We start from the raw sequence: 24,359 nt of genomic DNA, 5'->3' as shown, positions 1-24,359 counted from the left end.
TTTGCTTTTTTTTTTCCTGGTTTCTTAAAATGGAAGCTGAGGTCACCTGTCAGCAAGCTACGATCTTCAGGCCAAGCCCAACCCACTCCCTACCTGTTTTTATATGGCCCACGAGCTAAGAATGCTTTTTGGTTTTGGAGCGATTCATAAAAATCAAAATAATCCTATTTCGTGATGTGAAAATTCTATGAAATTCCGATTTCAACATCCGTCAGTAGTTTTTTTGGAACACAGCCATGCCTTTTTATTTACATCATTGTCTGTGGCTCTTTACTGCTAGAATAGCAGAGTTGAGTAGTTGCTACAGAGACGGTGTGACATTCTCATTGCTTTGCAGTGCTGCTGGCTGCACTGTAATCACAGTTTTAAAGTGCCATGCATATTGCAGAGCTGATATTTTGTTTTTATTTTTTTAACCAATATGTACCCTCATGTCAAGGCAAGAAGAAGAGAGTGGGCTTGGATGTTAGGCTTTAAAGGCAGTGGAGTGTGAATTATTTTTTATTGAATGAGATGACAAAACATTGTGTTATTAGGTAAAGACACTATAATTGTGCTGAGAAAAGATGATTTACACCAATGTTGCCTGATTAGGCAGTAGTCAGAAAATCCCAACTTACAGGAAGTCAATGATCAGAAAAATTAGAAAATTTGAAAAGAAATAACTCATCACTGCAAATTTTTTTTTCACAAAAATAGCAAAAGGAAAAGTAAGTAAGTTTCTGTTTGCTTGTTAGCCAGGCAAGGATGCTGTTTACTGATGGTGACTTAACTAAATCATGTTTGACTGAGCAGCCAAATAAATGTTTCTGGAGAAAATAAACTTGTTTAAGACTGTTAACCTTTGGTGGTAATATCCTCTCAAAGAATTGAGAACATCAGTAATCAATTAAAAAGCAAGGCAAGTGAGTTTGAGTGGTTCCTTCCCTTTTTTTTTTAAAAAAAATATTTTTATTGGCAAATTTCACACACATACATATATGGGGTACAATCAGTGACTCACAGTATCACCACATAGTTGTGTGATCATCGCCATGATCATTTTTAGAACATTTGCATCACTCCAGAAAAATAAATAAAAAGAAAAAAAGAAAAAAAACCTCATAATCCCCATACCTCTTACGCCTCCCTCTCATTGATCACTAGTATTTCAATCTATCCAATTTATTTTACCCCTTATTCCCCTGTCATGGTCAGGTTCATGCGTCAGCTTGGCCAGGTGGTGGTGCCCAGTTGTCTAGTTGGGCAAGCTCCGGCCTGTCTGCTGCTATGAGGACATGTCATGGATTTAAATCATAACCACGTTGGTGGCATCAGCTAAGGGGAGTGTCTTTTGCAATGAACGACACTTCATCTAATACTGGGAGACTTTTTTTTTTTTTTTTTTTTTTTTTTTTAAAGGAAAGACAGAGAGAAGGAAGGAAGGATAGAAGGAAGGAAGGAAGGAAGAAAGGGAAACATCTTTAAACATTTTCTTGTTTTTATTGTATTTTGTTTTTCCGTTTTTTGTTACATGGGCTGGGGCCGGGAATCGAACCGAGGTCCTCCGGCATAGCAGGCAAGCACTTTGCCCGCTGAGCCACCGCGGCCCGCCCTGGGAGACTTTTAAGGAGTACTCAGAAGAGACAATCACTATTCCTGCGTCAACCAGCCAGCCTGTCCTGAGAGTTCGTGGAGGACCTTCATCGGAGCTGCCAGCTCATGGCCTGCCCTACAGACCTTGGACACTACATTCCCATGGTTACATGAGACACTTCTATAAATTTTATATTTACAGATATCTCCTATTTGATTCTGTTTCTCTAGAGAACTCTAGCTGATACAGCCCCCTCCCATTATTCATTAAATTTGTATCTGTATTTTTTTACTCATCCATCCATACCCTGGATAAAAGGAGCATCAGACACAAGGTTTTCACTATCACACTGTCACATTGTAAAAGGTATATCATTATACAGTTGTCTTTAAGAATCAAGGCTAATTGGTGCTGAAGAAATACTGATTGTGCAACAGGACTGATTGTAAACATTCAGAACTGGATAGCACAATAGTACCTGATTGTAGCACAATGATATAAATTCACTGAATGAAGTTGAATGTGAGCATAATAGAGGGAGAAGGGCTGGGGACATGTATGAAAGCAGAAGGAAAGTTAGAGGATAAAGACTGAGATGGTATAATTTAGGAACACCTAGAGTGGACAATGATGATAATTAAGTGTATAAATTAAGAAATAGTTGCATGAGGGAGAACAAATGAATGTCAATATTTCAGGGTGTTGAAAATAGATTATGGTGGGGGCGAAGTACAACCAATGCAAGCTGCAGTCTATAGTCAACAATAACATTTAATATGCTTCCACTGAATGTAACAAAGGCATTACAGTTGTGGGGGTGGGGGAGCAAGGGTGAGGGGTATGGTTTCTTTGTAGAAGAAAAGGCAATATCTTCAGATATGGTATGGTGGTGAAGGCATGTCTATACACGTAGGTTGGTTTGTATGATGTGTGAATAAAACTGTTTAAAAATGAATAGAGAGAAACAAGTGCTAGAGAAAATATGGAGAAAGAGATGTACCTATTCCCTGTCAGTAGGGAAATGAGAGGTACAGCCCCTTGGAGGGCAGTGTGGTAGTTCCACAGGAGGCTAGGGTGGGGTTCTCATTTGATTTTGAAATCTATTCCTCAGCATATAACTGGAGAAACTAAGTGTGGGACATGAATGGACATTTGCACAGTGGTGTTTATTCACAATAGATGGAGGTGGCCTAAGGGTACAATGACTGAGAAATTGACGGGGCACTGTGGTGTGTACATGCAGTGGACTGCTGCAAGAAGGAATGAAGTTGTGAGACATGAAATTAGGTGAATGAGCCTTAAGGACTGTATGTTGAATGAAATTTCAGAAACAAAAAGACAAATATTATCATGCCTCAATCATGAATTAACTATAATATAAAAACTCAATGAGCTAAAGTCAAAAGCATGGGTTATCGGTTGGGGCCTATTGTAAAGGGTCCTAGATTGTAACCTCTTACAGCAGTTGTGTATATTCAGGAGATGTAACTGTTGATTCTAAGTTCTGAGATGCTGAGCTATTTGTAAAATACATGATTTTTCCTGGAAACCTCAGGTATTTGTGTGACGCATGAGACTCAGAGAGCTCTGAAGCTATGCAAGTCAGCAGTACCCCATACAGGAACTGTTTAAAAAGTTGAAAAAGTGATCAGACTTCTAGTAGAGATATGAATAAAGCTGATTTGAATAAGACTAAGGTAAATCAGAATACAGGGTACAGGATGATGTCCATATTTTTAAAACTTCAACTTCTGTGTGAGACTAAAGGGAGAGATGTTTATTGGTGCAAAATTTATATTTTGGGTAGTACATATCGTAATTTCACTTGTATGGTCAGTTTAGTTGAACACCATAAGTATGTGGAATCTTGAATAGGGCATGTGATTTTGTTGGTTTGTCCAGGTTAGTGTGATGCCCCGATAAATCCCAGAGTAATTGGGCAGTGAATAAAAAGTATTTGCAAGGTCCTCTTGGGGAACTGAAGAGAAGGAAGGAAATATTCACTTTCCCCATTTGGAGAATTTCTGATATTCTCACAAGCAGTGGGGTCAACCAAATCACTAGGCTAAGCCTTTGATCTTGGGGTTTATCCCTATGAAACTTACTCCTGCAAAGAATAAGCTAAGCCTACTTAAAATTAGGGCTAAGCATCACCCCCACAAAACGTCTTTTGTTGCTCAGATGTGGCCTTTCTCTCTAAGCCAAGTCAGCAGGTGAATTCACTGAAAGTATGCCCCCTAGAAAAGCCATGTTTTAATCAAAATCCCATTTCATAAAGGTAGAATAATCCCTATTCAATACTGTATGTTTGAAACTGTAATCAGATCATCTCCCTGGATGATGTGATTTAGTCAAGAGTGGTTGTTAAGCTGGATTAGGTGATGACATGTCTTCACCCATTTGGATGGGTCTTGATTGGTTTACTGGAGTCCTATAAAAGAGGAAACGTTTTGGAGAATGGGAGATTCAGAGAGAGCAGAGAATGCTGCAGCACCACGAAGCAGAGAGTCCACCAGCCAATGTGACCTTTGGAGATGAAGAAGGAAAACGCCTTCCAGGAAGCTTCATGAAGCCAGTAGCCAGGAGAGGAAGCTAGCAGATGACGCCATGTTCACCATATGCCCATCCAGCTGAGAGAGAAGCCCTGACTGTGTTCGCCATGTGCCTTCTCATTTGAGAGAGAAACCCTGAACTTCATTGGCCTTCTTGAACCAAGGTATCTTTCCCTGGATGGATGCCTTAGATTGGACATTTCTATAGATTTGTTTTAATTGGGACATTTTCTCGGCCTTAGAACTGTAAACTAGCAACTCATTAAATTCCTCCTTTTAAAAGCCATTCCGTTTCTGGTATATTGTATTCCGGCAGCTAGCAAACTAGAACAGTCCCCTTGAGGGACTGAGGAGGAAGGAGGAAATATTCACTTTCCCCATTTGAAGAATTTCTGATATTCTCGCAAGCACTGGGGACAACCAAATCACTAGGCTGAGCCCCCTTGAACTTGGGGTTGTCCCTATGAAACTTACTCCTGTGAAGAATAAGCTAAGCCTACGTAAAATTAGGGCTAAGTGTCACTCCCACAGAACGTCTTTTCTTGCTCAGATGTGGCCTTTCTCTCTAAGCCAATCAACAGGTGAATTCACTGCCTTCCCTTCTACGTGGAACATGACTTCCGGGGGTGTAAGTCTCCCTGGCAATGTGGGAGGAAAATCCTGGGATGAGCTGGGACCCAGCATCAAAGGATTGAGAAAGCCTTCTTGACCAAAAGGAAAGAGAGAAATGAGGCAAAATCACTCCGTGGCTGATAGATTTCAAACAGAGTTGAAAGGTTATTCTGGGGGTTATTCTTATGTATTATATAGATATCCCCTTTTAAGTTTATGATGTATTGGAGTGAGTGGAGGGAAGTATCTGAAACTGTTGAGCTGTGTTCCAGTAGCCTTGATTCTTGAAGACAATTGTATAAAGATACAACATTTACGGTGTGACAGTGTGATTGTGAAAACCTTGTGTCTGATGTTCCTTTTATCCAGGATCTGGAAAGATGAGTAAAAAAATATATGGATAAAAAAAATAACAGGAGGGACAAGGGGTAAAATAAATTTGGTAGATGGAAATACTAGTGGTCAGTGAGAGGGAGGGGTAAGGTGTATGGTATGTATTTTTTCTTTTTATTTGTTTTTCTGGATCCAAATGTTCTAAAAAATAATCATTGTGATGAATACATAACTATGTGATGATACCGTGAGCCACTGATTGTACACCAAGTCTGGAATGTATGTGTGAAGATTTGTCAATAAAAATATTAAAAAAAAAATAATTAAGGCCACTGGAACAAGCTCAACAGTTTCAGGTACTTCCCTCCAGCCACTCCAATACACCATAAACTAAAAAGGGATATATATATAATACATAAGAATAACCTCCAGGATAACCTCTCAACTCTGTTTAAGATCTCACAGCCACTGAAAGTTTATTTTGTCTCATTTCTCTCTTCCCCCTTTTGGTCAAGAAAGCTTTCTCAATCCCATGATGCTGGGTCCTGGCTCATCCTGGGAGTTCTGTTCCACGTGCCAGGGAGATTTATACCCTGGGAGTCATGTTCCACGTAGTGGGGAAGACAGTGAGTTCACCTGCTGAGCTGGCTCAGAGAGAGACCACATCTGAGCAACAAAAGAGGTTTTGTGGGGATGACTCGTAGGCACAATTTTAAGTAGGCTTAGCCTATCCTTTGAAGGAATAAATTTCATAGGGGCAAACCCCAAGATCAAGGGCTCGACTTATTGATTTGGTCATCCCGACTGCTTGTGAAAATATCAGAAATTCTCCAAATGAGGATGATAAATATTTCTTCCTTTCTCCCCAGTCCCCCAAGGGGTCTTTGCAGTTTCCTTGCTTTTTGATGAATCAGCAGATATTACCAGTACTGCTTAGGTGTTTGAGGAGTCAGTGGTGAATTTGAAGTCACTGGAAGATTAACCTCTATGAATAGTCTATATTAAACAACTACCGGCAAGAATCTCTCCAAATGTCTGGAACACTGGTAACGTCATCAACGTGGTGATGTAAGCGTCCCTTGAAAAAGCCTCTTCAGAGATTTAGTAAATAAAAGAACAAATTCTATTTGCTTAGAACTCTGAAGGACAATAGAGGCTGAAGGATGACTCCACAAACTCTGAATCCAAGAAACAGAAAAACCTCACGTAGGGGAAATCCATCTGGACCGCTGGTCCATTCCCATTTCCGCTCCCTCTCACACAGAGGCAGCATGGCCTGGGTCCCTCTCGTCATGAACAGAGACTGTAGAGCAACGCACAGCAGCAAATTAGAGCCCCACGCAATGCAGGCACAGGGACCTACGTCTGCAGAGACCCGCGGTGAATGCACGCTGCTGAGGAGTGCTACGTACAAAAGCGCCCTCAGGGTAGAGGTGGGGGCAGACCACCGTAGAAAGGCCGTAAGAACTGTTGTGACCAATCCAGTTTCAGTCAGCTGGACCACCTAAAGGCAAAATGGACTTTTCTGAAGTGACCCACATTTCTGAGTTAAATTTGACTCCCCAGGGTGGGATACCCTAACAGGGAAGAAACTGGAGACGAGAAAGCCTTACAGCGGGGAAGATGGCGAAAGGTTGTTAAACTGAAATGCTGTAAGATAGGATGGGCCAAGAGCTGAAACGCTAAGGAAAATGGGACACTGAGTGAGGGTGAAAATTTAAACAAGTCATAGGAGCTGGAGAGAAAATTCTGCACAAAAACAAAACATCTAGATTTCTGGAGAAGGAACAGAGGAAAGGAAGCTCTGTCCTGTAGGAGGAACAATTGCACTAAAAGTGCAATCTTAAAATTTGTACTGAATATCCAGGGCAAGAATCAGATGAAGAAGAGCCAAGAAAATCTGAACAGTTGAGCACAGGCTATTGTACAGGTCTAGAATAAGTTAGATCAGGTATCAAAGAAGAGCCTTAACACAAAGCCAATCAACATTAACACCCTAACAAGAGGGAAAAATGGAGCTTCAGAGTTAATCCATTGAGAGAACCAGATTATTAGACAACAGCAAAAATTCATAAACCATCCTAAGAAATAGGAAGATATGGCTCAGTCAAGGAAACATTAAAACTTCACGGGAGACTCAGAAGTTAGAACAACTAACCAAACATGTTCAAACGAATCTTGTTAATCAATTCAAGAAGATAAAGGAAAATATGCATCAAGAGATAAAGGATATTAAGAAGTCAATGTGAGCATAAAGAAAAATTGGGAAATTAAAAAGAAATGTAACAAAGTATAGGGTGAAAGGCACGGTAGGCACGGTAGTAAAGATTAGAGGCGTATAAGAAATGTGAACTGGCAAAATAATCATTGAGCTGGAAGACAGGACAGTAAAAATTGTACATCAGAAGAACAGATAGAGAAGATAATAAGAAAAATTGAGCAGTGGCTCAGGGATTTGAGTGACAGCATGAAACACACCAGCGTACCTGCCCTGGGTGTCCCAGAAGGAGAAGAGAAGGGAGAACGGGTAGGAAGAACATCTGAGAAAATAGTGGCTGAAAACGTCTCAGTTCTCATGAAAGATATAAATGTCTAAGAAGTGCAACATATTCCAGAGAATATAAATCCTAATAGACTTACTCTGAGACAGATGCTAATCAAAACGTTAAATGTCAAAGATAAAAATGTTTCTGAAAGTAGTAAAGAGAAAATTCATTACATACAAGGGATCTTCGATAAGACTAACTGCCAGTTTCTCATCAGAAACCATGGAGGGATGACGGCACTGGTGTGATGTTTAAGTACTGAAAGAGAGAAACTATCAGCCAAAACTCTTGGTCGGAAGAGTAAGGAAAAAAAAAGACAAAAAATAAATGAGTAAGAGCGGGGGAGGGGGTATGGGATGTTTTGGGTATTCTTTTTTACTTTCATTCTTATTGTTTTTGGAATAATGAAAATGTTCAAAAATCAATTGTCATGATGAATGCACAGCTATATGATGGTACTGTGAACCACTGATTGTAAAATTTGGATGATTATATAGGATGTGAATATATTATTTCAACAAAATTGCATTTAAAAAAAGAGATGTTACCATTGGGAGGAACTGGGTCAAGGTCATACTGGATGCCTCTGAAGTATTTATTACAACTGTATGTGATTCTATATCATTTCAAAATAAAAAGTTAAACAAAAAAAAGTGAGTCAGTAAATCATTTCTTTTCACTACCCCCTCCCCCCCGCCCTCCCCCAAAAATGTTAGGAACACTAATTTAGGGCAACCTGAAGTGGAATCTGCTAAGATGTGTTACAGTTGACATTTTTATAAACATATTCAGTGTCTGTAAAAAATGTAAGATGTTTAAAGCCCATGGTAATTAATTGTTTTATTTATCAGCAGATGCTTTGGAGAGATTGTTTGACTCTATTATATGATATGAACCAGTTGTGTCAGCAGTTTGAACTTCATTTGCTCTTATGGACTTAACTATTGTCCGTGTCGTGCATTTTTGTCAGAAATAGAAGCTGAATATCCTGACTTGCCTTATAACAGAAATTTAATGGCTTAGCTGTGGTAAATTACAAGTTTTTGAGTTCAGGGTTGAGGTGTAAGTTTTTATGAACACTGAATGACTTTGGAAATTAGCTTTTCTATGATTTAGTAATGTTTCTTAATAAATTCAACCTAAAATAACTAGACCAAAAAGTGCTTATATGCAGTACTAATACTACTTTAAAGTCATTTAGATGACAGCTGATGTTTGAATCACAAGTCAAACTGCTTTATGCAGCTTTCCATGCTCTCAAATATTAAAGGAATGAGATTTTTATTTCCACTTAAATTTGTAGTAGATATTTTCTAAGCTCAAACAGCACTTTCAGATTTTTATGTAAATGCAAAGGATATTTCCATGTTATAAAATCGGTTAAGTGTGCAATTGGATGTTGAGGCATTTCCACCTAACTTTCCATTGGAATTAATTAATCTGCAATGTAGTGACATGCTCAAAGGCAAATGTCAAGAGAAGAAGAAATTCTTGAAATACTTTCAAAGCAATGAACATACTCGATTGAGACCATATACTTGTGACTTGATATCAGTTATTTGGAAGTACGTATTTGGATGAAAAGACATTTTCAGAGATGACGTACATAAAACGTTAGTATAGATCATCATTAAATAAATGAACATTTGCAATAGATTTTGATGATAGGGAATGCTAACTTTGTATTCCAATTAATCACAAATGTTACCCCACCCAAAAGAATTCCATTCTTTTCATTATTAGACTTTTATTATTAAAAAATTATACTCAATTATTATTATTTTATTTTCAATTTCATCAGTAAAAATTGTGGAAGTTTGTTTTGTTTAGTTATAGAGTACCTATGTAATTCCCTCACTTTTGCCTGTTAACCCTCAAAAATTAGCATATTTATGTCTGGACCTTTCCAGAAAAAAGTTTGCTGACCTGTCTCTCCTCTACATCAAGATATTTTTATTCTGCATAGTTGTACCTGAATTATTTTATTAAAAGAATTCTTGTATTCCTTTGTCTCACAGTGGCTTTAACAGGAAATAATGTATGAAGGAGCTTTGTATCTACTGGTCTTATTAATTGCAGCTTACTTGTTGTAATAAGTCTACTGTTTTGTGTTAATTTTCCATGGCCTTCCTGTATTCTGTTGAAATGTTGAAACTACCTGCTGCACAATAGTGTACATTTTGCCACAACCTGATTCTGATGTGTTTAGAAAACGTAGAGGTAGTGCCTTCAAGGAACCTGTATTGGGAGAAGAGGCAGAGAATATGCCAAAACACAAGGAGGAGATGAAGGGCTTTATTTTCAAGAATATATTGGAGTCAGTTGTAATGCCTAAACTAAGTGTGGTTAATTTTGAGGAAGAGTTTTTGAGAGGAAGAAAGAAAAAGTCGAGCTACTCAGATAATCAATTTAATTCCTTCTGGGAGGCATGGAAAAGTGTTTTAGTTTTTCTCCACTAAGTGTATTCATTGGTTTGTTGAATTAAGAGGAGGGTAGTTTGGGCTCTTTCCCAGGATCTCATCCTTAGGCATCCCTGGCCTTCCTATTCTTTGCAGTCTTGAGAGGAAAGTGCCTTTGCGTAAGAGCCTGGAAAACCTAGAAGAAAAGCCAGAAATGCTGGGCTGTAGAATTTAGGACTAATGATAATTATTGGCACAGCCAAAAAGCTATAGAGAATGATAGGATTATAGAAGGTTACAAATTGGAGAACCGTAAGGGCATAAAAGTTATTTCATGCGGTTTTTGTTTAGGTTTAAGTTGAGTGAGACAAATTAAGTGCATATAAATTATTCATGACAACTATAGCCTGTTCTTTTTTTTTTTTAATTTTTTAAAATATTTTTATTGAGAAATTTCCACACAGTAGAGTCCAACCATATTGTACAATCAATGGCTCACAATATCATCACATGGTTGTGTATTCATCAACATGATCATTTTTAGAACATTTGCATCTCCAGAATAAGAAATGAAAAAAAAAAAAAATCTCATACATCCCATGCCCTTTACCTCACCCTCTCATTGACCCACAATATTTCGATCTACCCAATTTTTACTCTTTATCACCTCTCCCATTATTTATTTATTTATTAGCCTTATTTTTTACTCCTCTGTCCATACCCTGGGTAAAAGGAGAATCAGACCCAAGCTTTTCACAATCACACAGTCACATTGTAAAAGCTGCACAATCATCTTTAAGTTACACAATCATCTTTAAGAATCAAGGCTCCTGGCACTGGTCTGATTGTTGTGAGGACATTTTGTGGACTTAAAGCATCAGTTAAGTTGACTGCATCTACGGCTGATTCCATCTACAATCAACTGAGGATATTTTGCCTTCAACAATGAGAGAAGGCTCTTCCGATCAGTTGAGGGCTTTAAAAGAAGTTATGATTTCAGCAGTCAGAAGAGAGAATTTCCATCTCTGCTTTAGCTAGTCAGCTTCTCCTGGGGATGTTATCAAAAACCTTCATGGGAATTCCCAGTTTGCAGCCTGTCCTATGGAATTTGGACTTGTGCATCCCCACAGTCACGTGAGACAATTTTTTTTTATTAATTAACGGAAAAAAAGAAATTAACCCAACATTTAGAAATCATACCATTCTATATATGCAATCAGTAATTCTTAACATCATCACATAGATGCATGATCATCGTTTCTTAGTACATTTGCATTGGTTTAGAAGAACTAGCAACACAACAGAAAAAGATATAGAATGTTAATATAGAGAAAAGAAATAAAAGTAATAATAATAGTAAAAAAAAAAAACAAAAACTATAGCTCAGATGCAGCTTCATTCAGTGTTTTAACATGATTACTTTACAATGAGGTATTATTGTGCTGTCCATTTTTGAGTTTTTGTATCTAGTCCTGTTGCACAGTCTGTATCCCTTCAGCTCCAATTACCCATTACCTTACCCTGTTTCTAACTCCTGCTGGACTCTGTTACCAGTGACATATTCCAAGTTTATTCTCGAATGTCCGTTCACATCAGTGGGACCATACAGTATTTGTCCTTTAGTTTTTGGCTAGACTCACTCATCATAATGTTCTCTAGGTCCATCCATGTTATTACATGCTTCATAAGTTTATCCTGTCTTAAAGCTGCATAATATTCCATCATATGTATATACCACAGTTTGTTTAGCCATTCTTCTGTTGATGGACATTTTGGCTGTTTCCATCTCTTTGCAATTGTAAATAATGCTGCTATAAACATTGGTGTGCAAATGTCCGTTTGTGTCTTTGCCCTTAAGTCCTTTGAGTAAATACCCAGCAATGGTATTGCTGGGTCGTTAGGCAATTCTATATTCAGCTTTTTGAGGAACCACCAAACTGCCTTCCACAGTGGTTGCACCATTTGACATTCCCACCAACAGTGGATAAGTGTGCCTCTTTCTCCGCATCCTCTCCAGCACTTGTCATTTTGTTTTGTTGATAATGGCCATTCTGGTGGGTGTGAGATGATATCTCATTGTGGTTTTGATTGCTTTTCTCTAATGGCCAGGGACATTGAGCATCTCTTCATGTGCCTTTTGGCCATTTGTATTTCCTTTTCTGGTAGGTGTCTGTTCAAGTCTTTTTCCCATTTTGTAATTGGGTTGGCTGTCTTTTTGTTGTTGAGTTGAACAATCTCTTTATAAATTCTGGATACTAGACCTTTATCTGATATGTCATTTCCAAATATTGTCTCCCATTGTGTAGGCTGTCTTTCTACTTTCTTGATGAAGTTCTTTGATGCACAAAAGTGTTTAATTTTGAGGAGCTCCCATTTATTTATTTCCTTCTTCAGTGCTCTTGCTTTAGGTTTAAGGTCCATAAAACCGCCTCCAATTGTAAGTTTCATAAGATATCTCCCTACATTTTCCTCTAACTGCTTTATGGTCTTAGACCTAATGTTTAGATCTTTGATCCATTTTGAGTTAACTTTTGTATAGGGTGTGAGATATGGGTCTTCTTTCATTCTTTTGCATATGGATATCCAGTTCTCTAGGCACCATTTATTGAAGAGACTGTTCTGTCCCAGGTGAGTTGGCTTGACTGCCTTATCAAAGATCAAATGTCCATAGATGAGAGGGTCTATATCTGAGCACTCTATTCGATTCCATTGGTCGATATATCTATCTTTATGCCAATACCATGCTGTTTTGACCACTGTGGCTTCATAATATGCCTTAAAGTCAGGCAGCGCGAGACCTCCAGCTTCGTTTTTTTTCCTCAAGATGTTTTTAGCAATTCGGGGCACCCTGCCCTTCCAGATAAATTTGCTTATTGGTTTTTCTATTTCTGAAAAATAAGTTGTTGGGATTTTGATTGGTATTGCATTGAATCTGTAAATCAATTTAGGTAGGATTGACATCTTAACTATATTTAGTCTTCCAATCCATGAACACGGTATGCCCTTCCATCTATTTAGGTCTTCTGTGATTTCTTTTAACAGTTTTCTGTAGTTTTCTTTGTATAGGTTTTTTGTCTCTTTAGTTAAATTTATTCCTAGGTATTTTATTCTTTTAGTTGCAATTGTAAATGGGATTCGTTTCTTGATTTCCCCCTCAGCTTGTTCATTACTAGTGTATAGAAATGCTACAGATTTTTGAATGTTGATCTTGTAACCTGCTACTTTGCTGTACTCATTTATTAGCTCTAGTAGTTTTGTTGTGGATTTTTCTGGGTTTTCGACGTATAGTATCATATCATCTGCAAACAGTGATAGTTTTACTTCTTCCTTTCCAGTTTTGATGCCTTGTATTTCTTTTTCTTGTCTAATTGCTCTGGCTAGAACCTCCAACACAATGTTGAATAACAGTGGTGATAGTGGACATCCTTGTCTTGTTCCTGATCTTAGGGGGAAAGTTTTCAATTTTTCCCCATTGAGGATGATATTAGCTGTGGGTTTTTCATATATTCCCTCTATCATTTTAAGGAAGTTCCCTTGTATTCCTATCTTTTGAAGTGTTTTCAACAGGAAAGGATGTTGATTCTTGTCAAATGCCTTCTCTGCATCAATTGAGATGATCATGTGATTTTTCTGCTTTGATTTGTTGGTATGGTGTATTACATTAATTGATTTTCTTATGTTGAACCATCCTTGCATATCTGGGATGAATCCCACTTGGTCATGATGTATAATTCTTTTCATGTGTTGTTGGATACAATTTGCTAGAATTTTATTGAGGATTTTTGCATCTATATTCATTAGAGAGATTGGTCTGTAGTTTTCTTTTTTTGTAATATCTTTGCCTGATTTTGGTATGAGGGTGATGTTGGCTTCATAGAATGAATTAGGTAGTTTCCCCTCCACTTCGATTTTTTTGAAGAGTTTGAGGAGAGTTGGTACTAATTCTTTCTGGAATGTTTGATAGAATTCACATGTGAAGCCGTCTGGACCTGGACTTTTCTTTTTAGGAAGCTTTTGAATGACTAATTCAATTTCTTTACTTGTGATTGGTTTGTTGAGGTCATCTATTTCTTCTTGAGTCAAAGTTGGTTGTTCATGTCTTTCCAGGAACCCGTCCATTTCATGTAAATTTTTGTATTTATTAGCATAAAGTTGTTCATAGTATCCTGTTATTACCTCCTTTATTTCTGTGAGGTCAGTAGTTATGTCTCCTCTTCCATTTCTGATCTTATTTATTTGCACACTCTCTCTTCTTCTTTTTGTCAATCTTGCTAAGGGCCCATCAATCTTATTGATTTTCTCATAGAACCAACTTCTGGTCTTATTGATTTTCTCTATTGTTTTCAATTTCATTTATTTCTGCTCTAATCTTTGTTATTTCTTTCCTTTTGCTTGCTTTGGGATTAGTTTGCTGTTCTTTCTCCAGTTCTTCCAAGTGGACAGTTAATTCCTGCATTTTTGCCTTTTCTTCTCTTCTGATATAGGCATTTAGGGCAATAAATTTCCCTCTTAGCACTGCCTTTGCTGCGTCCCATAAGTTTTGATATGTTGTGTTTTCATTTTCATTCGCCTCAAGGTATTTACTAATTTCTCTTGCAATTTCTTCTTTGACCCACTTGTTGTTTAAGAGTGTGTTGTTGAACCTCCACGTATTTGTGAATTTTCTGGCACTCCGCCTGTTATTGATTTCCAACTTCATTCCTTTATAATCCGAGAAAGTGTTGTGTATGATTTCAATCTTTTTAAATTTGTTAAGACTTGCTTTGTGACCCAGCATATGGTCTATCTTTGAGAATGATCCATGAGCACTTGAGAAAAAGGTGTATCCTGCTATTGTGGGATGTAATGTCCTATAAATGTCTCTTAAGTCTAGCTCATTTATAGTAGTATTCAGATTCTCTATTTCTTTATTGATCCTCTGTCTAGATGTTCTGTCCATTGATGAGAGTGGTGAATTGAAGTCTCCAACTCTTATGGTAGATGTGTCTATTTCCCTTTTCAGTGTTTGCAGTGTATTCCTCACGTATTTTGGGGCATTCTGGTTCGGTGTGTAAATATTTATGATTGTTATGTCTTCTTGTTTAAGTGTTCCTTTTATTAGTATATAGTGTCCTTCTTTGTCTCTTTTAACTGTTTTACATTTGAAGTCTAATTTGTTGGATATTAGTATAGCCACTCCCGCTATTTTCTGGTTGTTATTTGCATGAAATATCTTTTTCCAACCTTTCACTTTCAACCTATGTTTATCTTTGGGTCTAAGATGTGTTTCCTGTAGACAGCATATAGAAGGATCCTGTTTTTTAATCCATTCTGCCAGTCTGTGTCTTTTGATTGGGGAATTCAGTCCATTAACATTTAGTGTTATTACTGTTTGGATAATATTTTCCTTTACCATTTTGCCTTTTGTATTATATATATCATATCTGACTTTCCTTCTTTGTACACTCTTCTCCATACCTCTCTCTTCTGTCTTTTCGTATCTGACGCTAGTGCTCCCTTTAGTATTTATTGCAGAACTGTTCTCTTGGTCACAAATTCTCTCAGTGACTTTTTGTCTGAGAATGTTTTAATTTCTCCCTCATTTTTGAAGGATAGTTTTGCTGGATATAGGAGTCTTGGTTGGCAGTTTTTCTCTTTTAGTAATTTAAATATGTCATCCCACTGTCTTCTAGCTTCCATGGTTTCTGCTGAGAAATCTACACATAGTCTTATTGGGTTTCCCTTGTATGTGATGGATTGTTTTTCTCTTGCTGCTTTCAAGATCCTCTCTTTCTCTTTGACCTCTGACATTCTAACTAGTAAGTGTCTTGGAGAACGCCTATTTGGGTCTATTCTCTTTGGGGTGCGCTGCACTTCTTGGATCTGTAATTTTAGGTCTTTCATAAGAGTTGGGAAATTTTCAGTGATAATTTTTTCCATTAGTTTTTCTCCTCCTTTTCCCTTCTCCTCTCCTTCTGGGACACCCACAACACGTATATTTGTGCGGTTCATATTGTCCTTGAGTTCCCTGATACCCTGTTCAAATTTTTCCATTGTTTTCCCGATAGTTTCTGTTTCTTTTTGGAATTCAGATGTTCCATCCTCCAAATCACTAATTCTATCTTCTGTCTCTTTAAATCTATCATTGTAGGTATCCATTGTTTTTTCCATCTTTTCTACTTTATCCGTTACTTCCATAAGTTCTGTGATTTGTTTTTTCAGTTTTTCTATTTCTTCTTTTTGTTCAGCCCATGTCTTCTTCATGTCCTCCCTCAATTTATTGATTTCGTTTTTGAAGAGGTTTTCCATTTCTGTTCGTATGTTCAGCATTAGTTGTCTCAGCTCCTGTATCTCATTTGTACTATTGGTTTGTTCCTTTGACTGGGCCATATTTTCAATTTTCTGAGCGTGATCCATTATCTTCTGCTGGCGTCTGGGCATTTAGTCAGATTTCCCTGGCTGTTGGACCCAACAGGTTGAAAGATTTTTCTGTGATATCTCTGGGTTCTGTTTTTCTTATCCTTCCCAGTAGGTGGCGCGCATGGCACACGTTTGTCTGCGGGTCCCACCAGTAAAAGGTGCTGTGGGTCCTTTAACTTTGGAAAACTCTTGCCGTGGGGGAGGTTCGCCAGCCGAAGCGGCTTAGAAGGGTGCCAGCCGGCCCGGGGGTCCGAACGCGGGGAGGGTCGCCGGCCGCCGCAGCCCGGGAGAGCACCCGTCCGAAACCCTAGTCGGCCCGGGGCGCTAAGCATGGCGGGAGGGCACCAGCCGCCGCAGTCTGGGAGAGTGCACCGTTCCCAGCCGGACCGGGGAGTCACGTGTTTGGAAGGGACCCCCCCGGTCACCGTTCTCCGCGGTCTGGGGATTTCTGATCTAATTCTCTCAGTTGGTCTGGGGGGCCTCGCGTGGTGGGGGCGCCAGCCGCCGCGGCTTGAGGGGACCGCCTGCCCAATTCTGCCAGCTGGCCCGGGAAGGAGGAAGGGAGGGACTCCGGCCGCTTGCTGCCCCGCCCTGGGAAAGCCCGCACCCCTCGGCGATCTCACCGGAGCTGGTTCTCCCAGACAGTCAGCCGTTCCAGGATGGGGTACACTGTCTTTTTGATCTCTGTCGTGGCTCTGGGAGCTCTTTTGTATCGTTTCTACTCCCCTAGTAGCTGTTCTGGAGGGGGAAAGGTGAGGGTGGCAATGCTGTCGAGGATGGTGGCGGAGGAGCCGGTGAAGGTGGAAGAGGGCACGGTGGTGGCTGGAGAGCTGCTGGAGTAGGAGGAGAAAGGGAAGGATAAGATGGCGGATGGAGCGCCGCCGGAGCAGAAGGGGAAAGAGAAGGGCAAGATGGCGGCGGGAGTGCTGCCGGCAGAGAACGAGGAAGAGGAGGGCTGCATGGTGGCGGGAGCGCTGGCGGAGAAAGAGGAAGAGGAGGGCTGGATGACGGCGGGAGCGCCGCCGGCGGAGAAAGAGGGAGAGGAGGGCTGGATGGCGGCGGGAGCGCTGGCGGAGAAAGAGGGAGAGGAGGGCTGGATGGCGGCGGTAGCGCCGTCAGCGGAGACTAGCCTGTTCTTTTAAAAAGTGTACCTTAAATATGACTTTGTTCTTAGGGCCAGGAAGTTTTAGTGTGAAGTAATTTCTGCAATTTTAATTGAGGCCAGTGGCGATAGTGTGATAGTCATATATTTGTTTTATTATTTATTTATTTTGCGTGGGCATGTTACAAATATGGAGCCTGGGTCTCCAGCATGGCAGGTGAGAATTTTGCCACTGAGCCACCCCTTGCAGTACGCCATATATTGTTTTAAATCTATGTTGTAGAGAATGAATTAATGTAAAGCAAGGCTATCTTTACATTATTGCAACTTGTGGTGATTATGAATGAGTGTCCATTTATAAACTGGAACGCAAATCAGAGCTTGTAACTTTTCTCCCTATTACCTCTTTAGATGTTCTTTTGTAATCTCCTTTGTACCTTTGAAATTAATTTAGCATTTCAAGATGCATTCAGGTAATATCAATGAATAACAGAAAACGGTTATGACTTTCAAAGTAGTTTTAAGTAGATTTTTTAAAGAATAATAAATATTTTAAAGTTGGTGCTAACAACTTTATAGAAAAGTCATTATATTTTATGTTTAGGTCTCTGAGAAAAGATGAATTTGGCTGAGATTTGTGACAATGCAAAGAAAGGAAGAGAATATGCGCTTCTTGGAAATTATGACTCATCAATGGTGTATTACCAGGGGGTGATTCAGCAGATTCACAGACATTGCCAGTCGGTCAGAGACCCAGCTGTCAAAGGCAAATGGCAACAGGTAAGACCCCCGTATGGTAATTGATGCTTGAGGGCAGTAGACTACTGTACTTGAGAGATTAGAATTGGAAAATTAGTTTGAGATTTTGTAAATAATTTTTATGTATTTGAGTGCTGAAATATACTTAAAACATATGCTGAATAATTATCAGATCACTTGTCTAGTTAATATTTTTGATGCTTTTGATAGTACATTTCATGAAATGTATTTTGAAGGTACTTAATTCAAATTAATACTATTACTAATTCTTTGTACTTTCATGATCAGTTGCCTAATGATGTGTGACTTCCAATTTTGTAAATAAGCTACTTCTACTCATCCTCACTCCCTTTGGTTTTACAGTAATTGTGACCCATTTCATAAAACTTTTCCCTTAGGTAATTTTTCGTGTCTTTTGAAAGACTCCTACAAATACAAATGAGTCAGTGATCTAATGAAAAAAATGCTAATATATTTGCCATGTCTCTTGACTTTATAACTTGATTTTACAATAGTAGTGTTAATGAAAATCTGAATTATAATTTCCCCACTTATTCTTAAAACTTAAAATCCTTTTAAAATTAAAAGTACAAAGTTAAAAGTACAAAGTCAAGCATCTCTTTGAAGTTTCCATCTTATGTGCTAATGCCTTTCAAGTTTTTCTTCTAAGTTTTCCACTAGCCAGAAATTGATGTTAGTTTACTGAGTTTTGAGGGTAAATTTGAATTATTTTCCAACTGAAGTGTTACCAAATTATGTTGAATGAGAACAACATTTTTATTTTAATGCAAATCAAAATTTTTAGTTGTTTTTCTTCTATCCTTTTATGAATGTATTATAGAAATCCTTTTGATATATCCTTAATTGTATTAAATAGTGATCATGTCTATTCAGGTATTTCTTGGAGTTTCTTTCTATTAGGTTCTGAAATTTCATTTTTCTATTGTTAGCATGTTACATGTTGCATATGCTAGCATTTGAATTTTACCTAGATATTTCTTTAGTTCCTGCAGCTCTTTTATGTGTTCCTTTCTGTACATTATTAAAAAGAAGGGAAAGTTTCTTATGCTTTGCTTTACAGTGAAATGTGTTTTCTTGTTTAATAAAAATTAGGATTGTTAAAATGAATTTATAAATACAGTTTTCATTCTGTTATCTGTTTGCTTTTGACAATTCACCTGGTCTCAGAGTTTAAAACGGAACTTGTACATAGTAGGTGCTCAGCTGAATTTTTTTAAATATGGGAAAAATCTTGCCTTTTAACTGAAATGAAACTTTACTCAGGACTTGAAAGACTTTAAACAAGGCCAAAGGAAATCAGACTTTAGGTGAAAGAGAACTGAAATAAAAACTGGAAGTGTGTGATTCTTTGTATCATACTGCTTCAGGCTTTCATATGCTCATGGCAAGCATTTCCTGTTCAGTGACAATGGTGATATGAAGTGCTGGTAAAATTTTGACTGACAAGTTTTGGGAGTCTATTTACAAATATGTTTAAAAAATTTAGAATAATAGATTTTGGGGAATTGTTAACTTTTACTGATTTAGTTGCTTGTTTTAAATTGTACTAATGTTCATTACATTCTTTGTTTATGAAAAGATACATAAACTATTTCTGCTTATCCTCATTATGAAAAGATACATAAATATTACCGCTATGAAAAGGTATATAATGATGTCTTTTTTCAAATCAGTCTCTGCAGTTCTATCTATATTACTTAATTAGTTCTTTATTTTTTTTAATATGTTTCAATGGCTCATTTTGCATTCTTTGACTATTAAGTAAACTTTTATTCTATAGCAATAACTTATAATTTATATAAACTTTAAATGGTTTCTGGTATAAAGGCTATTTTTTTTAAGGTTCGACAGGAATTATTAGAAGAATATGAACAAGTTAAGAGTATTGTCAGCACTTTAGAAAGTTTTAAAATTGACAAGCCCCCAGATTTTCCTGTGTCCTGTCAAGATGAGCCATTTAGAGATCCTGCTGTTTGGCCTCCTCCTGTACCTGCAGAACACAGGTAAGTGGGACATTATATTCTTTTCAGGTACTTTTATAGTTAATTGATTGCCGCAGTGAAACTTTATTTGAACAAGGAATGAAAAAGTGTTTTAGGGGTGTGTATTAGTGTGTTAATGCTGCTGGAAATGCATTCTATCAGAAAGGATTTTGCTTTTCTTTTTTTCGGAAAAATAATACAATATTTTTTATTAACAGCTGGAAAGACACCTATAATAGTTTTTATATCCTACAGTTTTGGATACATATTGAATGCCTCTTCGTATGACAATGATTTTCTATTAGCATTTTCTTTTTATAAGATTATTTTTTATTGATATATATTCTATATTCACATGCCATGTAATCATCCACTGTGTACAATCAGTGGTTCACGATATCTTCATATAGCTGTGTATTTATCAACGCAATCGGCTTTTTTCTTTTTTGTGAAAAATAACATATATACAAGAAAGCAATACATTTCAAAGCACATTGCAACAATTAGTTGTAGAACAGATTTCAGAGTTTGCTATAGGTTACAATTCCACAATTTAAGGTTTTTGCTTCTAGCTGCTCTAAGATACTGGAGACAGAAAGAAATATCAATATAATGATTTAGCAATCATACTCATTTGTTAAACCCTACCTTCTCTGTATAACTCCACTGTCACTTTTGATCTTTCTTCCACTCTTTAGGGGCATTTGGGCTATGCCCATTCTAACTTTTTCACATTGGAAGGGTCTGTTGATAATACTGGATAGGGGGATGGAACTAGTTGATGTTCTGGAGAGCTGGCCCCTCTGCATTTCAGGACTTATCTGGCCAGGGGACCCTTCTGAAGGCTGTAGGTTTCTGGAATGTTACCCTAATGCGTTGAACCTTTGTAGAATCTTATATAATATCCTAGGTGTTCTTAAGAATTGGCAGGAATGGTTTTGGTTGGGGTTTGGCAAGTTTTGGTGTATTAGCATTTTCTACAGAGAGAATAGAAAGATTTTTTTTTTATTGAGAAAATTAACATGTATATGAAAAGGCAGAATATTTTAAAGTACACTGCAACAGTTAGTTGTAGAACATATTTCAGAGTTCGGTATAGGTTTTAATTCCACAATTTTAGGTTTTTCCTTATAGTTTATCCAAGACACTGGAAATTAAAAGGAATATCAATATAATCATTCAGCAGTCATACTCATTTGTTAAATCCCATCTTCCCTGTTATAATCCCACCTTCTTTGTTCTTTCTCCCAATCTCTATGGGTATTTGGGCTATGCCCATTCTAACTTTTTCATGTTGGAAAGGGCTGTTGATAATATGGGGTGGGGGATGAAATTAGTTGATGTTCTGGAGAGGCTAGCTCTTTTGGGTTTTAGGACCCAAAATAAGATAAGTTTTAGGACTTATCTGGCTTAGGAACCCATCTGAAGATTGTAGAATCCTGAAAAGTGATTGAAGTGCATGGAACCTGTTCTAGTTTGCTAGCTTCTGGAATGCATTATACTAGAAATGGAATGGCTTTTAAAAAGGGGAATTTTAAGTTGCTAGTTTACAGTTCTAAGGCCGAGAAAATGTCCCAATTAAAACAAATCTGTAGATATGTCCAATCAAAGGCATCCAGGGAAAGATACCTTGGTTCAAGAAGGCCGATGAAGTTCAGGGTTTCTCTCTCAAGTGAAAAGGCACATGGCGAACACAGTCAAAGTTTCTCTCTCATCTGGAAAGGCACATGGTAAACACAATCAGGGTTCCTCTCTCATCTGGAAGGGCACATGGCAAACACGGCGTCATCTGCTAGCTTCTTCTCCTGGCATCCTGTTCATGAAGCTCCCAGGGAGGCATTTTCCTTCTTCATCTCCAGAGGTCGCTGGCTGGTAAACTCTGCTTCTCGTGGCTATGTCGTTCTGTTCTGCTCTCCCTGAATCTCCCATTCTCCAAAATGTTTGCTCTTTTATAGTACTCCAATAAACCAATCAAGACCCACCCAAATGGGTGGAGACATGTTGTCACCTAATCCAGTTTAACAACCACTCTTGACTAAATCACATCATCCAGGGAGATGATCTGATCACAGTTTCAAACATACAGTATTGAATAGGGATTATTCTACCTTTATGAAATGGGATTTTGTTTAAAACTTGGCTTTTTTAGGGGGCATACTTCCTTTCAAACCAGCATAGAACCTTTGTACAATCTCAGATAAAGCCCTAGATTTTCTTGAGGGTTGGCAGGTATTGTTTTGGCTAGGGTTTGGCAAACCATGATAAGTAGCAATGTCTAGCTGAAGCTTGCATAATAGTGACCTCCAAAGTTGCCTATTGATTCTATTTGAACTGTCCCAGTCAGTGGCACCCTACTTGTTACAATTCTTTTCCCCCTTGTGGTCAGGAAGGCATTGGCAATCCCATGGTGGTAGGGCTAGGGTCATCCCTGGGAGTCATATCCCATGTTTTCAGGGAGACTTTCACCCCTGGATGTTATGTCCCACGTAAGGGGGTGGGCAATGTTTTCACTTGCAGAGTTGGGCTTAGAGAAAGAAAGTCCACATCTGAGCAACAAAAGAGGTCCTTGGGAAGTCACTCTTAGGCATAACTATAGGTAGGCTAAGCTTCTGCACTATATATAAAAGCTTCACAGGAGCAAGCCTCAAGATCAAGGCTTGGTGTAATAACTTGGGAGTCCCTAATGTTTGGAACATATTAGGGGTTTCCCTGGTGGTGAAGTTTAGTAGTTCCATATTTTTTCTCCCATCGCTTAAGGGACTTTGCCAATTTTTTGAAAAATATTTTTATTGAGAAACATCCACATACCTACAATCCAACCGTATCGTATGATCAGTTTGCCAAACTTTTTAATTATCTGCTGTACATACTCTAGGATGTATCTGGGCATTACATTAAGCTTGTACAGAACTACAAGCCCTCATTTCCATTGGGTTGACTTTTTATTATTTATTTATTTTCCTTTTATTTTAGGTTGGCTTTTATAAAGGGAATTTATTATGTCATAAGTTTACAGATCTTAGACCAAAAAAATGTCCAAACTGGGGCATCCAGAGAAAGATACCTTGATTTAAGAAAAGGCCGATGATGTTCAGGGTTTCTCTGTCAGCTGGGAAGGCACATGGTGATGTCTGCTAGCTAGCTTTCTCTCCTGGCTTCTTGTTTCAAAACAGCTTCCCTGGGGACATTTTCTTTCTGCATCTTCAAACCTCTCTGTGTGGGCTCTGAAGCTTTTTCCAAATTAATTCCCTCTTAAAGGACTCCAGTAAACAACCCGCCTTGAATGGATGTAGATACATCTCCATGGAAACCACCTAATCAAAAGGTCCTACCACAGTTGGATGGCTCACATATTGAATCAGGGTTTAAGAGCATGACTTTTCTGGAGTACATGCCAGTTTCAAACCAGCATGGGGGATAGCATATAAAATATATCTATTTATAATTTTCCTATCTCTCAGTTTACCTTGAGTGTGTATTTGATAAAGAGCAGAAGTGGATCATTTGTCATATTTTCTACTGTAATCATGACAATAGAAATCTACTGGTGGTCCTAAAATTTGGTAGAGTTTGAGTTTCATAATGTCAGCATCAAAACTTGGATAGTTTCACTTTAAAAGACTTTAACAAGTTTAAATGGAAAATAGGGAAAATTAAACTCATCTATTTGGGCCTCCAGTCAATTTCCAGAGTCTTTAGAGTTGGAAGGAAACTTGCTGATGATGTTAAATGGCTTATCTTACAGGCTAATGTCCAAATTCCTTAGTGTATCTCTAGGTTTATCTCTTGTCGGATTTCCTTACTGCCCAACCTGTGCACCATTCACATTACACCTCTCTCTCTTTATTCTTTCCTGTCCTCTGGTCTTGAAGTCTGCTCTTCAAGGAATACCCATAACTGCCATCTCTAAATGAGCAACTCATACTCATTCTTCAAGTCTCTACTCAAAGGTCTTTCTTCTCTGCAGCCTTTTCCAGCTTGCCCAGGCATAGCTGTTTGTTTATCGCACTTAAATGGTGTATTTTTTCTCCTCACAAGTTTAGGAGTTTTTCAAGAGCAAGAATCATGGTTTTATTTA

At 38.2% G+C, this 24,359-nt stretch overlaps 1 protein-coding gene across 6 annotated transcripts in view; it reads left to right on the top strand.

The window, feature by feature from the left end:
- KATNAL1 (katanin catalytic subunit A1 like 1) overlaps positions 1–24,359 on the top strand; it is a 139,255-nt gene that overhangs the window by 10,810 nt on the left and 104,086 nt on the right. For 5 of the 6 annotated variants that reach the window (XR_013174793.1, XM_077158954.1, XM_077158953.1 and 2 more), the window contains exons 2-3: positions 18,124–18,299; positions 20,142–20,302. Coding sequence is in view for 5 of the 6 variants with exons in the window: in XM_077158954.1 (XP_077015069.1) it covers positions 18,138–18,299; positions 20,142–20,302 (323 nt within the window). In the remaining variant the exon portion in view is untranslated. The remainder of the gene's footprint in view (positions 1–18,123; positions 18,300–20,141; positions 20,303–24,359) is intronic. The other variant, XM_077158958.1, reaches the window with a different exon arrangement.

Source organism: Tamandua tetradactyla, chromosome 4 (genome assembly GCF_023851605.1).
Source record: "Tamandua tetradactyla isolate mTamTet1 chromosome 4, mTamTet1.pri, whole genome shotgun sequence".
Lineage (NCBI taxonomy): Eukaryota > Metazoa > Chordata > Mammalia > Pilosa > Myrmecophagidae > Tamandua > Tamandua tetradactyla.
The sequence above is the reverse complement of the archived record's forward strand: the minus strand, read 5'-3'. Positions and strand labels throughout refer to the sequence as shown.